Here is a 17777-nt window from a genome sequence, read left to right as displayed (position 1 = left end):
TGGACCTGGGATGAGGCCGCAGAAAGATGCACACACGGGCAGGCAGACGGGCCAGGATGGGGCTGCAGTGGACCTGGGATGAGACCACAGAAAGATGCACACAAGGGCAGACAGGCCAGGATGGGGCTGCAGTGGACCTGGGATGAGGCCGCAGAAAGATGCATACACGGGCAGACAGGCCAGGATGGGGCTACAGTGGACCTGGGATGAGGCCACAGAAAGATGCATACACAGGCAGACAGGCCAGGATGGGCCTGCAGTGGACCTGGGATGAGGCTGCAGAAAGATGCACACACGGGCAGACAGGCCAGGATGGGCCTGCAGTGGACCTGGGATGAGGCTGCAGAAAGATGCACACACGGGCAGACAGGCCAGGATGGGGCTGCAGTGGACCTGGGATGAGGCCGCAGAAAGATGCACACACGGGCAGACAGGCCAGGATGGGCCTGCAGTGGACCTGGGATGAGGCTGCAGAAAGATGCACACACGGGCAGACAGGCCAGGATGGGGCTGCAGTGGACCTGGGATGAGGCCGCAGAAAGATGAACACACAGGCAGACAGGCCAAGATGGGGCTGCAGTGGGAGTCCACTGCAAAGACCCCTCCCACCCATGCATCATCCATTGGAGAAACATTTATCAACATAAGCCAGGTTCCGTATCAGGCTCTGAAGTCAGAAGAGATTTTGTGTGAAAGCGGCCCCTGGTCTCAAGTGTCCCAGCAGAGGTGCTATCGAAGAAACCAGTTGTTAGGGTAACATACAACACCCCCCATCCTGTTCTGAATGAGCTGGTGGGGTGAGGGGCAGGACCAGAGTCAAGGTGTCAGAGCAGGGCACAAATTTTCTCTTTATGGTGTCTACCAAGGGGTGTGCACAAGGAAAAACACAAAGTGGGGATCCCCCACACACCTCACATCAAGCACCACCATTCCCAGCGGCTCTAATGCCCAAGCCTGAAAAGCCAGCTGTAAAGTTCTGAGGGGCGAGGTGGGCAAAGAGAGAGAATGGGGAGAGAAGACCCTGTCAGCAGGACACGGGAAGCACTTGCCAGGAAGAAAAGTGCACACATTTGATCACACCAAAATCCAAGCTTCTGTTCATCTCATTGGCTCTGTGGGTGAGGGGAAGGCAGGTCAAGAAGATGGAAGGCAATCTGAAGGGTGTCAAGGACCAAGGACCCGTCCCCCACTCAGAACACACCACGACTCTCCAGGGAGCGGTACGAAAGAGAAAAATCAGGGCTGGCCAGGGAGTGGGGGGGACAACCTGGTGTTAAGGGAACTTGCCTAGCATGCATGAGATTCTGGGTTTCATCCCCACATCACCAAAAGACAGATCACCCCTGCCCCAAATAATTGACTAGGCAAAAGACAGAAACGCTTCAGACAAGAGGAATGTAGGCGGCCAGAAACCACAGAACGGTGCCAAGCCCCACCACGGCCCCAGCACCCACCCAAGAGTGAGTAAAGCCTAAAGCCTTATGGTACCAAGTGTTGGCAGGGGTACAGGTAAGCGGCTGCTGGCAGGGGACATCGCTTGGCAAGCTGACTTTGCTGAAGAGAACGCAGGGCTGAGGAAGTAACTCGGATGAAGGGCCAGTGAAAACATGAGGATGAGAGTTTGGATCCCCGGCCCTCACATACAAGCGGGAGGGCGCGGGGGCTCCACGCAATCTCTGCTTGCTTGCAGACCCCTCGTGCAAGCAGACCACCCCTTGTCAAAGCCGCAGGGGCTCTCATATTGTGCCCACCTTGGCGATGACATGCTTAACACTGCCCCCCCCCCCAATGCTGTGTGGTCCACTCCAATCCCCTGCTGGCACAGCCATGCCTCTGAAGCTTCGAAGGATACCTGAATGCCACACACCAGCCGATGTGTCCAGGAAGAGAGAAGCAATCACCCTGCCACTCATGTGCTGTTTAGTTTTAATCAAGAACTTGATAAAGTCATCTGGGAAGAGAGTCGCAATGAGGGACTGACTGTAGATTAGGCTGGTTTGGGGCATGTCAATAACCATCAGTCAGTCTGTCCCACCATAAGCTGCCCTGGGGGTAGCCGACCAGTGCCCAGAAATTGAGTGTGTCCACCTCAAACCTCAAGATACAGCTGAGGAGATTCAATCTCACACACCTCACCCAGGTCTGGGTGGAGTCGACAGCCAGGCCAGGAGATTCTTAAGCTATGAACACATGTTTAAGGGCTGGTTTATACCACTTCTGTGTGTGTGGCTTCTAGCATCCGCGAGACACCAGCCACTGTGGGTTCCTTCTCCACCAAGGGACCTGGAAGGGTAATGAGCATCCCTATCCTGTGACCTGTGACATCATCACATTTCCTAGCCATACATGGGCCTCAGGAAGGCTTGGCCAAAGCTTCTGCAGCTCAGTGGCAGGGCTGGGACCTGACTCCTAGGTGACAGAGCCAGCTTACCAGGCCAGGAACACTGGCGAGATGCACAGAGGCCTCACTAGCGGGTGCAGGATGGCTGCCCCCCAGGGCCTCCTGAGACAGAGGATAGAGGAGGGAGTCACCTGTAACCCACAGGTGCACACACCCCAGCAGTGACACAGCTCCCGTGGTGAGCATCCCTCTGTGTACCCACATACTCACAGGCACAGAGTGGGACAGGGTCCATACAGCTCTCCTGGTAAAGCACCCCAGGGAGGCAGCAGGCCCCAACCATCCGTCTCAACACTGAAATGGTCCTCAAGCACTCCCTCCCTGGAGGGACACTGAGGGAGGTGACTCTGGAAAGCCTGGTTCCCAGTAGCTTGGGGGAAGGCAGGGCAGGGCTGCCAGCCAAGGACCCGGGGGTAGAGGCTCTGGCTGCCCAGTCTGTGGTTTCTGTCTCTTACTGTGACCCACCCAGGGCCTGGAAGTAATGCTACAGTGCCCAGAAGCCTGGCACCCTCTCCAGCCTCGTGGTCTTTGCCTATAACAAACCACACTTGAGATCTGTGATCTCTTCAGTTCCCAGTGTTCTCCATGGGTGCTTTCCCCAGACCCCAACTCCCAGGACTTCTTCCTGAATCACAGGACAGCTGCTGACTGCCATTTGCCACCAGGGGTGGAACCCAGGACAGCAGCACCCACAATGGTTGAGTTCTCACCACATCCACGGGGGTTCAGTGGGTGCCAGGCTCTCAATACATACTCATGGCTGCTGACTCGATGCATTTACCGTTGAACCAGGAGAATGATTCTCAGGCCTCCATGGCCCCTGGGGCACCCAAGTGGTGCTTAGGAAAATACTGTATGATCTCCACTTCAGAAAGGGCAGAGCTCACCGGGAGCCTAGGGCACCTCTGCCTTGGTAACCCTGGCTGAACCATGTGCTTACCTGAACCTCTTCTTGCCCATCTATAAAATGGGGGTGGTTGCCAGTCTAACCCTCAGCTGGCATAGAGCTAACGCCCTTCTGAGGATGCCCCCTTGATCATTATAAGAACCATACATGAGGACCACTGATGGCGCCCCCCTTGTTCCTTCACCCGGACAGACCTCAAGCCCCGATATAATGCAGCGGCATCATCTTCCCATGACACAGTGGGACCAGAGAGGCTGCCTGGAGTGGTGGTGCCTTGATTTTTACAGCCTGCGTTTGAGGCACACTGCCAGGGACCCAGCTTCTCCAGTGCGCGGGTCCCAGAGGGGAGGGGACCGCTCTCAGGACTAATTCTGCGACACCACAGGAGCAGGTCCGAACTGTCGGCTTTCAGCAGTGGAAGGTGTGGCGAAAGACGGCCAGTGTATCAGGCCATGTGTCACCTCCTGTCACCTGCTCCATGTCACCCCATGAGCACAACTGCACAGCTTACTGCCCCCCCCCCCACACACACCCTATTCATTTGCTGTGCTGGCCAGCCTGTGCTCCCACTGACACAGGTCTGGGGTCAAGAAGAAAGGGTCCCTTGATCTCTGGGCCTGGGGGAAGCCAGGAATTAGAGAGGCCAGTAATGTCCACATTGAAAGCCACAGTGGGGGCCACTGGTGGCTGGAGCTCAAAGCAGTTGGACAATAGCTGAACTGGCAGCTGGCCTCACCCAAGCATCATCCTCATGGCCAGTTCAGTGATGGGGTGTGACCTCCCTTTGACAGAGGACCACACACCTAGGAAGCCCTAGTACCGAGTCACCCAGCTGATTATCAGGAATGCTCTGATGAGCCTGGCTGCTAAGTGGGGGGACCCTGAGAGCCCTGTCCATATCCCCATCCCCCTCACCCTCATTACTAGACCATGTAGGAAGGGCATCCCCAAGAAAAGCAAATAAAACAGGTCTCCAGTCTCTGAGCACTATGGCAACTCAGGGGAGCACTCTGACACCTTACAGCCACCCCCATTCTGTAAGAAAGTGAACTAAGGCATAGAGAAGTCACCCAGTGATACCCAGGGTCACACAAAATGTGAGGCTAAAATTAAACTCAGCTTTTTTGGTCCCCAAGCCATGCCTTTAATCTTTACAATACCTTTTCTTAAGATGGGATTTGTGTGTGTGTGTGTGTGTGTGTGTGTGTGTGTGTGTGTGTGTGTGTGTGTGTGTGTGTGTGTATGGTGTGTGTGTGTGTGTGTCTGTGGGAGGTTGTGAACCACAGAGCAAAGAGCTGGTCCTAGTTCTTGACCTCATACACAGATCCTTCACCTCTCACCCTGCTGGCCCCACCCCACCCCCTTTGCCCTGCCCAGGCTGTGCCAGCCTCAGGACCCTTTGCTCACCTCCCAGATGAGCTGTTGCATGAGCAGCCTTCTCCAGACTGGCCCCCGTGGCCTGCCAGGCAGCCTCAGTCCCCTCCTCACCTCTGTGCCCTTGGTTTCGAGTCCCTCGCATCCTTGAGTGCCAAAGAACTGTCTCGGACACCAGGAGAGTACATCAAACCCTTGAGCACCACAAGCCCCGGGCAGAGACAGCAGGCTCCTCCTGAAGAATGGGTCAGGCTGGCACCTCCCCTCTCTCCTGGGCTTTCTAAGATCCAGACAAAGTCCTTAACCCACCTCAGCCTCAAATCACCAGGGGGCATTAAACTCAATGGCCCGGGGGTTCCCAGATGTGCTGTTTGCATGGCTCTTCACCCTGCAGGCCCCTGTGTCCCCAGTCAGTGCCTCTGCCTCCCTGTCTATGCGAGTCCTTGTCTCCCCCCAAGGCTGGGGTCACCCACCTCCTCTGGGGAGCTTCCCCTCACCCAGCCAGCACTTCACACCCTATGGCCACTCAAGGGTCAATATATGTATCCATCTGTAGAAAGTGGATAACACATCAGACCCATGAGAGTATCGTGGAGGCTTTGGTCCACGGACCGATGACCTGATGCCACAGCCAGCAGCAGCATCACCACCATCTTATTCACCACCCGATCATCATCACCTCCACCATCCTCGGCACCACCAACATCATCACCATGATCACCACTGTCATCATCATTGCTGCCGTCACGACGTCATCATAACCAACATCATTATTACTATCACCATCATCCATCACAACCATCATCGCCATCACAACCATCATCACCATCATCACCACCATCATCCATCACAACCATCATCGCCATCATCGCCATTATCACCATCATCACCATCATCACCACCATCATCCATCACAACCATCATCGCCATCACAACCATCATCACCATCATCACCACCATCACTATAAATTATCACCCTCACGACCACCATGGTTGTCAGCAGCAACACCATTACAGTCAATACCATTGTCACGGACACACACAGACATCACAAAGACAGTCTGGACCCATGGTCACTTTGAGCACCACCTAACCAGGTGAGTTCTGAGAGAAGGCCCAGTCGGTCACTGTGTCCCCACCAGAGTAAGGACTCACTCTGCATTTGTTTTCAGACACTGCCCTCCCCATACAGGAAAGTGCATAGTGAATCCACCTGAAGATCCAAAAGGCCTTTCTTCAGTGAGGTGGATCCCACAACCACACTCCATTCTGCGGGAGGACAGAAGACAGGCAGAAAGGGAAGCTCCCTAGTGCTCGAGGCTCATGTTTGATGTTTGAAAGCCAGGAAGTCCCTCCCCTGCCTGTCTCTGAACCTCAGAGACAGCCGGAGACAATAACACCTGCCTGCATGTAAAACAGTATACAGCACAGAGGATATAAGTGATGCTGCCATTCCTTGATTCCAAATGGGGAAACTGAGGCCCAGGGGTAACAGTGACCTGCCTGAAGTCAGACAGAGAGTGGGGAGGGCAAAATCAAATCCCAGATCCTCTGTCCACTTTGTACTGGCCCTGAGCCTTAGCTTTGGGTCCCCACCACCCGCTCTCTCAATGTAACCCTGTAACCAGTGGCAAAGATGGGGGCTGGACACACTCACCACGGGGAGCCGTAGATCCTGAAGCCACGCACAGTGACCTCTGAGTCCTGCAGGTAGATGCAGTTGGTCAGCAACGACTGCACATTCTCATAGTTCTCCGGCTTCAGCTTGGACACGGATGGGAAGTAGTAAAAGTCCTGCTTGATAAGGTCAGCCATGAACTCCTGGTCGAAGGTCAGCTCGTGGTTGCCCGCAATCACGATCTTGTACTCGTAGGGCAGGCTGCCTGTGGGATGGACACGCACAGAGCAGGCTGCTGGCAGCCCTTCTGGAAGCCACAGAGCCACCAAAGGAGAGAGCTGGGAACAGCCACTATAATCCCTCAGCAAAGCTGGCCCCCTGGCCCCATCCTGTGCCCTGAATAAGAGGAGGCAGCCGCCCCTCTGATCACGGGCCCTGGCTCTGCCTGCCTGGGCCACCACTGACCATCAGTCCTTCAGCACAAGGGCAGGGTCCTCCCCAGCACCCAAGCCACAGGTACCAGCCTCACCTTCTCTGTTTCCAGGCTACCACCAAGTCTCTCAGCCTCTCTGTCTTGGGTTCCTCAGCCTACACATCCCAACAGATATGCCGAGTTCTTTGTAGAGCCCGGTTCAGAGATGGTGCACTCAGGGAAAACCCCAGTGCCGAGCAGCACCAACATGGAATTCTCAGTCAAAATACGGTCCAGGATTGCCCAACCTTTTGAACACTATGAGTGATGTCATCTGCAAAGTTCACATTGAGAACCACACAATCAAGTTACAAAAAAACAAGCCAGGTGGTGGCAGTGCACACCTTTGATCCCAATACTCAGAAGGCAGAGGCAGGCCGATCTCTGGGAGTTCAAGGCCAGCCTGGTCTACAGAGTGAGTTCCAGGATAGCCAGGGCTACACAGAGACCCTGTCTCAAATAAATAAATAAATAAATAAATAAATAAATAAATAAATAAATAAATAAATAAATAAATAAATAAATAAATTACAAAACACAAGAGGATAACAGCCTCAGAGGACAGGGCAGTGCCCACCTACAGCCATTTACCCCACCCTCACTCCGTCCGTGCCCAGGCTCCACACTGCTCAGCCCTCTGGCTCAGCTGCTGCACTCAGGAAGCTGTGATGGCTTGGGAAGCCCTGGCTTGGATAAAAAATGAGATGTTGGGCTGTGGAGATAGCTTAACTGGTTTGCTCCAGCTCCAGAACCCATGCTGTTGTGTTGTTTTTAAATCCCAGTCCTGAGGAAGTGGAGAGAGGCGGGTCCCTGGGCTCACTGGCTTGCCGGTCTAGCCCACCTGATGAGCTACAGGTCAATGATATATCCTGCCCCCAATTTTTTTTTTATTTTTTATTTTTTATTTTTTATTTTTTTGGTTTTTCGAGACAGGGTTTCTCTGTGTAGCTTTGCACCTTTCCTGGGACTCACTTGGTAGTCCAGGCTGGCCTCGAACTCACAGAGATCCGCCCGCCTCTGCCTCCCGAGTGCTGGGATTAAAGGTGTGCGCCACCACCGCCCGGCACAACCCAATTTTTTTTTTTTTAAATCAAGGCAGAGAACGCCAGAGGAATGACTTGGAGACTGACCTCTGGCCTATGTATACACATTCACACACACACACACACACACACACACACGCACGCACGCACGCACGCACGCACGCACGCACGCACATGCAAATGCAAACATGCATGCAACCTATGTGTGAGCATTCCCAGAAGAACCAAGTTTGGTCTGCTGCCTGTCTTCAGAGTAACCCACACTCAGGATCTGGAATCAGATTCAACAACCCTGTTGAGACTCAGCCACCATGTGCATTCTGGGAAGAAGGCTGGTCCCAGCCTCAGATGAGAGCCAGGACGGGCAGGTCAGGCTTGTGATATGTGATACCATGTGACTCCACGCACTCACTGCTGCATAACCCAGGCAAAACAGAAAGGTGAAAAATTCAGGGGACAGGGGAATGGAAAGGAGCCCCTCACCCACCTTAGCCCCTCACCCACCAGGTCTGTTTGAAGCTTCTCGACAGCTGAGGATCAAGGTTGCCCACATAGTCAGTGTTCCTTCCACATAGAGATACTTCAAATCATGTTAAAGTGGCGGCGAGCTGTGCTCAAAGCCTGTGCATGTGATCTGGAACATGCCCTTATTTCTTTCCGCGTGTGACCTGCAGTTTCCTGGGAATCTCACTAACAAGGCGATTAACTTTGTTCACGGTGAAAACAACTCTCAACTCCCTGCGTAACCCTTGTGACCCAGGGCTTTACCTTATCAGCCATAATCCTATCTACTGTATTTCAGAAACCACCCTCTGAAGTCAGAGAGAGAGGGGGAGAGACCCTTAGAAGCCTTTGGAGATGTAACTTCAGAAGCCGCTAAATCATATACATGACTACCACAAAGACAGTTAAGGTCAACTCACTCTCTCCCCTTCCCTCCTCCCTCTCCCCCACTCTTTTCTACCTCCCTCTCCCTCCTAGCACATACCCACACCTGGGGTACAGTATTGCACACTATCTTTTTCCCAAGTTACACACCCCTCTCTAATACCTATACTTAAAACTGTCAAAATGTCTTCTAGGGGCTGGAGAGATGGCGCAGCAGTTAAAAATGCTTCTGCCCTTCCAGGGAACCTCAGTGCTGTCCCCAGCACCCACATCTGGAGGCTTACAGTTGCCTATGACTTCAGCCCCAGTGGACCTGATGCCCTCTGCTGGCCTCTGTAGTTGCTGCACTCACAGGCCCATACACACAATCTCAAATCTGCTAATAAACCCTGCCTCTGCTCCTCGCTGACTCATCCTGAAATTCTTTTCTGTAGTTTTGCCTGAGTGGAGAGTTTTTAAAAGGGATACTCCGGCAGGAACTCCTCAGCTCCCCCTGACACAACACTACAGTGACACACTTTCCCGAGCCCGCCCAGCTGAGACCTATACAACCTGCTCAGCCACATGCCTTACAGTCAAGGCAAAGCGCTGGGTACAGCCACTGACTCTGTCTGGCCAGGGCAGTGTGGCAGTGGGGGACCCAGAGGTGCACACATGCCCAGTTTGCACATTGACTCGATGCCCCCAAGCCTGTTTATCAGCTCTGGGAAGCCATGGTACCAGGACAGGTCTGAGTTCACAGCTCAGTTTCACCATTAACCCCCTGTGGGGCTTGGCACCCCACCATGCCTCGGTTTCCTCACACATGAGATGGGAACAGGAACACTTGAGAAATCTCTGGCACCACAGAACACACTGAATGGAAATAGACAAAACCTTTTGATATTCAAAAGGAAAAACTTCTCTGAGAGAGAATTTGTACACTAGAAGCTACAAGTCCCATCCCTCCCTCCTCCCAGATATACTTAGCTTGGTACAACTTTGCTTTTTAATTGAATTTGTTGCCAAAAATAAAAATGTGAGAGATTCCCAATAAAAATTCACTTATTATTTAGTTATTATTATTGTTACTTTATTGTTGTTAACATGTGGTGCTCCTGGTTCAGTCATGAAGTATTGACTATGTATCCCCTTAGACAGGATGAAGATACCCATTTTCTCCAGTCCCCACCAGTCCATCTCAGAGTCCAATTCACTCATTTTGAGATGCTGTCCACGGACATGGGCGTTTGGAGCCTTGCAATAACTGTGCGCTGGCCTGGGAGTTTCCAGTGAAGCTGTGGGAGATGGGAGCCCCCAAGCTCAATCTTGAGGTTTACTACAACCTAGCCCCTGGTGGGAAGCCCCAGAGTCAGGGGAGTGAACATGTTAGCTCCACCCATCTCTGTTCCCAGCGTAAGTCTGGTGAGTAAAGCCAGCTGCTGCTGCACTGGAGCTGAGTGATGGGGACAGAGTGGGCAGAGCGGCAGGGGGGAGCAGTACAGACCACCTGCCCCTGACAGTTGCCCGGGTGTCATCGAGATCTTGATTCCCCACAGAGGGATGTCATCAAGTCCACTCCTTATCTGAGGGCCTCGGAGCTAAATCCAGTAGACAGAGGGGCCACCACGGCTCAGGTGCAGGGGAGATGTTATAAGGGTTGACCAACTCGGTACCTCTGGGTCACTGACTCAGAGTCCTTCAAGGCCACCCGAGTCAGCCTGGGAGCCTCACCAGCCCTTCCCCAAGCACAGGACAAGGACCGGACCAGGTGACAAGAGAATCCAGCAGGATGGACAGGGGGCCACCACTGGCTGCCTGAATCCCTGACTCATCCTAGCTTCCACATCTCACCACCCATCCATCCCACTTCCAGTGCCGGTGAGGCTGGGGGCGGAGCCACGCTAATGGGTTCCTGTCATGTCTCTAACTGGGGGTGCTACTTAAGCAAATCGGCAAATTACGCCAACTGCACAATTCCATTTGCTTCTGCAGCGGTGACTCCCTGGGGGCTGGGTGTGCAGGAAGCTGTCAGCTCCCCTCAGGGGTTCCCACCAGCAGACAAGGAGAGCTGAAGAACACAGTCTCCAGTAATTACGACAGGGCACAAAGAATTACCTCCCACACCCAGGCCGGAGCTGGACCTTCCCAGGGTGGCATACCTACCCCCATCAACAAGATGGAGGACTAGCCATGAGTACCTCTGTCTGGGTGGTCAGTTGGACTTGGCAGTTTACCAGCTGCCTGTGACCTCCACAGACTCTAAGCATTTTCCTTCCCTTTTGACATCCGAGGGAAATGGTTTGGCTTGTCTAAGCCTAGGACAAGTCAGCAACTGAGTGACTGAAGGACATGGAGGGCAGCAGACACTGGCCACGTGTGACGGCATGGGGGTACATTCTGAGCCATCATGCTACCTTGTCTCTCAGCAGGTGGGTGGGTGAATGGGTGGGTGAGTAGGAGGAAGGGTGAGAGGGTGGATGGATGGATGGATGGATGGATGGATGGATGGATGGATGGATGGATGGATGGGTGGGTGGGTGGGTGGGTGGGTGGGTGGATGGATGGATGGATGGATGGATGGATGGATGGATGGATGGATGGATGGATGGGTGGATGGGTGGATGGGTGGATGGGTGGATGGGTGGATGGGTGGGTGGGTGGATGGATGGATGGATGGATGGATGGATGGATGGATGGATGGATGGATGACCAGATAAAATGAGTGAGTGGGTAGCTGGTGGGTGAATGAGTAGCTGGATGGATAATTAGGGGTGGACAGTGAATGGATGAGTGGGTAGGTGGGGGTGAGAGGGAGGATGGATAAGTGGATTGGTGGGTGGGTGAAAGAGTGAATGGGTGGGTGAATGGTAGGTGGTGGGGAGCGTGTGAAAGGGTGGGTGACTGAAAGGTGTATAAACGGATTTTATGTGCATGGGTGGGTGGGTAGACGGACACATAGGTAGATGAGTGGAGAGATGGGTGGAGGGATACATTTATCAATCCGTCCACCCTGAGATAGCTCTGACTGTTTCCTTCACATCAAAATGATCTCCGTTTTTCTGGATCCTCCCTTCCCTCCAACTGTTCCTGCCAGGGGATAGACTTCCTTTCTTCATCCATCTTAACCGTCCATCTGTGGCAGATGGGAAGAATGGAGGCCGGACCAAGGCTCTCCAATGGCCTGGTCATCGCTGACTTGGGTGAAGCCCCCTCCTCTGTTCTAGGGCTAGGACCCCTTGTCACGGGTTTGTCCTCCAGTCCCACAACCCAGAGCCTCTCACCAATCTGAGTGTGGTTAAGATTCCAGAAGCTCAAGGCAAAAGCATTCTTGGGGAGTACTGCCTTCCCACCCTCTACCTGCACAGAGAAGGGAGTGTACCCCCCACCCCAGGGCCCGGCTGCTGCAAACCCCTGCCCCCCACCCACAGCAGAGGAGAGGTCTGACAGCCAGGGGGCCTCCAGAGAGCAGCGTGACCCCTGGGGCAGGGATGTTCCACAAGCAGAGGTGGAAGTGATTGGGACACACCATCTAAGACCAGGTCACACTGTCACCCTGTGGAGCCAGGGATGGCACATGCAAGAAGCCAGAGGAGGCAGCCATTGGAAGGTCCCAGCTGGGGGCAGCTTGAGGGAGTGGATGGCTTAGACCACCCTGGTCAGGCTCAGGGTGGCAGATAAGTCCAAATGCCTTTTCTTCTTCCCTGTCATCCTCGGCCCAGAGGCAGCCGAGGCTTTGGTCAGCCCGTCCAAATGCATGCTAGGCTGGAAGCCCGTGTTCTTCATTGAGGTTGGACTCTTCTAGAAACTCGAGTCCAGGCCTTCTGTGCTGCAGTCCCTTCCTTCTAAGGCCCCAAAGATAACAAGAGCAGTTTAGTGGCCTGCAGAGATCCATGCCCTTTGCGGGACAGAGTAGAAAGCTAAGCCTCAGAGAGAACATGGAGTTGCTGAAGGTCACACAGTGAGACAGTGGAGACCTAGGACTTGAACCCTGGCCTCCTGCTCAGACAGTGTCCTGATGACAGTGTCTTAGTCACTGTTCTATCGCTAGGAAGAGACACCGTGACCAAGGCAACTCTTACAAAAGAAAGCATTTAATTGGGCCTGGCTTAGAGTTTCAGAAGTTTAGTCCATTATCATCATGGTAGGGAGCGTGGCAGCATGCAGGCAGACGTGGTGCTGGAGAAGGAGCTGAGAGTCCTACATTCTGACTTGAAGGCAGCAGGGAGCAACTGGGTCTGACATGGGCTTTGGAAACCTCAAAGCCCACCTCCAGCGACACAGTTCCTCCATCGAGGCCACACCCCCTAATCCTTCGGATCCTATCAAAGAGTTCCCTTCTCTGGTGACTAAGCATTCAGATGTATGAGGCTGTCAGGACTATTCTTATTCAAACCACCACAGCCAGTCTCTACTGGGATGAGTCCCAGGGTGGTTGTTTGAGAGACAGGAAAGGCTATGGGGACATTCAAGAAGAATGGGGCAGTGGTTTGAAGGACATCATAAGCCCCACAATAGGAGACATACCAGGTGGCCTTGGGGGTGCATTGGAATGCTCACCCCCAACCCTTGACCTCAAAACCAGCCTCTACCCCTGGCTTTTTGGAACTGGTGGGCACACCCTACCATGTCAGCATGGTGACACTCAGCTATCCACCCAGAAGCCATCTTCCCCCTCCAGCTTACTCAAGATCCTGGCATTTGCTAGCTGCGGGTTTCTCAGTGGGTAAAGAGACCATGGACTGTCAATCAGGAGAACAGATGAGGGGGACGTGTGCTTTTTCCTTTTCGTTTGCCAGAGGCATGGAGTCCAAGAACCTCCGCACCAGGCTTCCAGGGGCAGCCAGGTTGAGGTGCACAGAACCTGCTGAGGGACTCCTGGGGGTGCCTGCTTTCTAAGTCCTGACATTCATCTCCCTCCAAAGAGGTTACCATCCTTTACTGCTAACATGTCCCATCCCAGAGGAAGTACTTCCTCCACACGGCATGATCTCCACACTCAACAAGAGGCATGCATATTTCTGCACTATCAGTGCCGGTCCCGGAGTGGCGCATTGCGCCCAGCGGGGTTTTACTGTGCTTGAAACACAATGACAATCAGGAAAATGCCCACTTACTGCTTTTTTTCCTGCCCATTCCCCGTCTCACAGAACACAGCAGAGGGGGGTGGGATGAAGGGACGGTGTAACGATCTCTGATTGCATTTTTAGTGCGTCGCTGACAGTTCTGTGTTTAAACGCTTGCCAATGTCTGGGAGATTCAAGTTAGCAGACGGCTGAGCGTGGTGCACAGTCTAAGGGAACACTGGAAAAAAAAGCTAGCTCTGAAATCAGCAACAAGCTGCCAGCGACCACCAAGTCATAGGGCCATGCATGCAGCGTGGACTCTGTAGGCCAGTGATGTAAGGAGAAGGGAATCCCATGTGTGACCTGGACAGGCAGGAGAGCATGGGAGCAGGGCATGAGAGACAGAGGATATGCCTGCAGCCCTGTAGTGACCTCTCTGGGCCAGGCACCAGGATTAGCAATGTATACATGATGCATCTTAACATCCTTTGCAAGCAAGGACCACAGTCCCCAGCATGCAGAGGAAGGCAGGAGGGCAGGGTACCAGGCTGCGGAGTACAACCCCATCTCTACCTCCCATTGGCTGGTTGATCAAAGAGGAGCCTTCGGCACCCTCACCTGTAACCTGGATGCTCACTAAGCTCATCGTGTGCCAGTGAAGACACAGTCACAAGTTTTCCCCACCCAAGACTTGGTCTATCAGCCGTATAAGACAGAAACGCAAAGGGCACTCAGTTGCTTAAGTGCAAGAAGCATACTATGTGACCCCAGGACCCACAGGGAAGCTCAGCCTGTCAGGAGATGAAGTAGAAATATGGACAAGAGCCTCAGCAGTGGCTCATTCTGGGGCACAGGAGCTGTTCCTCACAGTATGGCACGTGGGGTAAATCAGGGCAAGTGGAGAGAGGTCCCAGCTGAGAGCCCCACAAAGGGGTTGTGTGTTCGGTTTGCCTGTGGAAGGCTGCTGCTAACCCTGGCCAAGTCCATCCCTGCAGCCCGTGAGACTCTAAGGTGTCCATATATCAGAGCACAGAAAAGCCGATCCTGGACACGTCCTGGACATCAGCTGATTGTATCGGATCTCGGGGTTCTCTGGGTTACTCAGTACTGTCATCCACCACACAGCCCAGAAATGGGAGCCAAGACAGTGGAGGTCAAAGCAGAGGCTTCCAAAAGTCCCAGCATGACCCAGGGTACACAGAGAGAGGCTCAGGGACCCGCACTCACCCTCAGCTTCCTGCTGCAAAGACCTCGCTGTGGGTGGATGTGTGCTGGCTCAGCAGCCGCTCTTCTAGACTGCAGGCTGGCCCTACTGCAGGCACCAATGGCTCCTGCGGGTCCTGCGTGGGATGCTTCTGGAACCACTGTGCCACACTGGTGCCCATATTTAAAAGGCAAATGCGGCTTTTCTTCTGTTCCGCACTAATAGCCCAAATGTTTAACTTTCCAACATTTGTTTTCCCTGGGAAATGTTTTTCAAACAGGGACATTCAGTCCTAGCCGTCTTCAACTGTATGTTTCCGGTTGCTACCACAGCGTGGACCACGTCAGGATGAAGGGTGTCTATGCTTCTACACCCCGTCATAAGGCTCCCCACAGATGAAAGGAGTCTGTGGGGGCCCCTGTATCCCCAGAAGCCATGATCTGGCAGAGCATATGTGCCCAGGCACATTCACAAAAGACCTGTGGTGGCCTCAGAGGGCTGGTGTCCTCACCGGGTTTCCTATTGCTGTGATAAAGCACAGACTAAAAGCAACCTGGAGGGATGGGGATGGGGGTCAATTGGCTTATACATCCTGGGTCACAGTTCACTGAGGGAGGCCAAGGCGGGAACTCAAGCAGGGCAGGAACCGGAGGTAGGAACTGAAGCAGAGACTGTGGAAGGGTGCTGCTGACTGGCTTGTTCTCATGGCTTGCTCAGCCTGCTTTCTTATCCGACCCAGGACCACCTGCCCAGGGGGTGGCCCCTCCCACATCAGTCATTAATCAAGAAAACGCACCACGGGCTTGCCCACAGACCAGTCTGGTGGGGGCAGTTTTCTCTACTGAGGTTCCCCATTTCCAAATGTGACAAATCAACACAAAGCCACCCAGCACAGTTGATGACAGCGGCACTTGTATGAGACCGTGGTGGCCACTGGGGCTGTTCTGTCCTGACTCCCTATCCACTCAGACGCCTCACCTCTGGGTCACCTGTATATCCTGATCCATGCACCTCAGACACCCTTTCCTTCCAGCCCCTCTTTCTAATTCACCCTGTGTCCATCAGCCAAGCGTTGCTCTTCCCAAGCTGCCCTCCCTGAGCAAGCCCTTTCCAACCAATCCTGGGACTGGGCTTCCACAAACAGACCCATATCTCACTCCTTCAGAGACGGCCCCTGCCCCACACTCCCCTACACGCCCAGTGCAGGGTTTGGTATCGAGCAAGGGCCCAACACACATGAATGAATGTGCTATTACCATCCCCATACAACAGATAACAAAAGCCAGTAAGGTCAGATGAGTTCGCAAGCGTTTCCCCAGCGAAGGGCCGAGGGCATTCCAGAAGGTCAAATGGTGGCCACAGATGGTGAGGACCGTGGCTAAGATATGCTTGGTCATTCTGGTGGCAGTCTGGAAAACATACTAGTTTCCATTCTAGGGCTAGGCATGAAGTCCCTTGGGGAGCTGGCACTGTGAGGCTATGGAGAGAGAGCCTAGGGCTCAGGAAGAGGGACCAGTTCAGCTCTGCAACTATCTTACCTTGCAATCTTCCAGAGCCTCTGTTTCCCCAAATGTTGCATTGGAGGTGGAGCAAAGATCCTGAACTCCGAGGACCCTCTCAGCTCCCTGAGACTCTCCAGGCAGGTGTATAGGTGGAGCAGGCCAACTGGAAGGACGTAAAGTCCCTTCCATAGGGCAGGACACCTGGCACATTCATGTTCCTCTCCGCTGATGCTGACACTCTCTGAGCTTAACAAAGCTCAGCCAGGGATAAAAGGCAGCTCTTGAAAGCACAGAGGTCTGGAAAGCTACAAAGATGCATGAGCAGACCGCCTGGGCTGAGCCAAGGAAACCGCACAGAGAGCAGGAAGCAGGGAGCTGCTAACAAGATGTGGTCACAGCCCTGGAGAGCTGACCTCAGACCTGGATGGGGCAAGGTGAGGAGAGGATGAAAGGAGACGCCAGGATGGGCCTCACCAAGTCCAAGCAGGTACAGACCTTGCTCCAGGGGGAGCAAGCAAGAAAAGAGGGCTGAGTTAACCCAGCATCCCCACCCCACATCATCCAGGGACATTTCAAGCTCTCTGTGAGACAAAGCCCAGTGTGGAGCTTGGTACCCAATAGGCACTCAGTGTGTGTGTGTCCTTGTTCAATGGATGCTGAGGGTGATGCCATTGAGCTGCAGCAGCTACAAACACACACACACACACACACACACACACACACACACACACACACACACGAGAGTCAGCTGCTTTGGGGAAAGCAAGATGTTTCGCAATGCACATCCAACCAAGCCCAAGACAAAGGTACCGAGGCCCCATTTCTAAAGCACCATTGCTAGTCATAAGAAATGCTAAAGTGATATCTGAAATTGGAATATCAGAAGCAGCAGTTTCTGACTGTGCCTTAAAGAGACAAGTGCTTCCCAAGGCTCAGGAGACATTCTGGAGGAGGGACAGAAAGATTGTAAGGGCCAGGGCATCAGAGAGTTTGCTGGGAGATTGTGTCCTCTAGTAATATCAGAGGCTATACCTATGAAGTCTCACCAATATGGCTGCCCAAATGTGAGCTGAACAAGGATGACACCAGTGGACACGCCAAGCTGGATGGGAAAAAGCCCACGGGGCCTCAACCCTACGCAAAGAGCTACAGGCAACTGAGGAAAGCTGGGAGCGGGAGAGGTGGCCTTCCCAGGGAAGAGCACACAACTGTTTGTCCAGTGCTAAATAGTCAGCCCTAAAAACATACGCACAAGGTTATATTTAGGAATATGTACGGATATACATAAATGCATGCAATAACCATTAGTGAAAAGAGGCCGTG

General features: G+C 53.4%; 1 protein-coding gene across 4 annotated transcripts in view; it reads right to left on the bottom strand.

Moving 5' to 3' along the window:
* The window catches only part of Mpped1 (metallophosphoesterase domain containing 1), a 78256-nt gene that overhangs the window by 16472 nt on the left and 44007 nt on the right, over positions 1 to 17777 (bottom strand). For 2 of the 4 annotated variants that reach the window (XM_076556453.1, XM_076556455.1), the window contains one exon: positions 6340 to 6565. In XM_076556453.1, the coding sequence (XP_076412568.1) occupies positions 6340 to 6565 (226 nt within the window). Of the gene's footprint in view, positions 1 to 6339; positions 6566 to 6765; positions 7017 to 17777 lie in introns of those variants that run through there. The other 2 variants (XM_042264738.2, XM_076556454.1) reach the window with 2 other exon arrangements.

Source organism: Peromyscus maniculatus, chromosome 20, assembly GCF_049852395.1.
Source record: "Peromyscus maniculatus bairdii isolate BWxNUB_F1_BW_parent chromosome 20, HU_Pman_BW_mat_3.1, whole genome shotgun sequence".
Lineage (NCBI taxonomy): Eukaryota > Metazoa > Chordata > Mammalia > Rodentia > Cricetidae > Peromyscus > Peromyscus maniculatus.
This window is presented reverse-complemented; position numbering and strand designations above follow the sequence as displayed.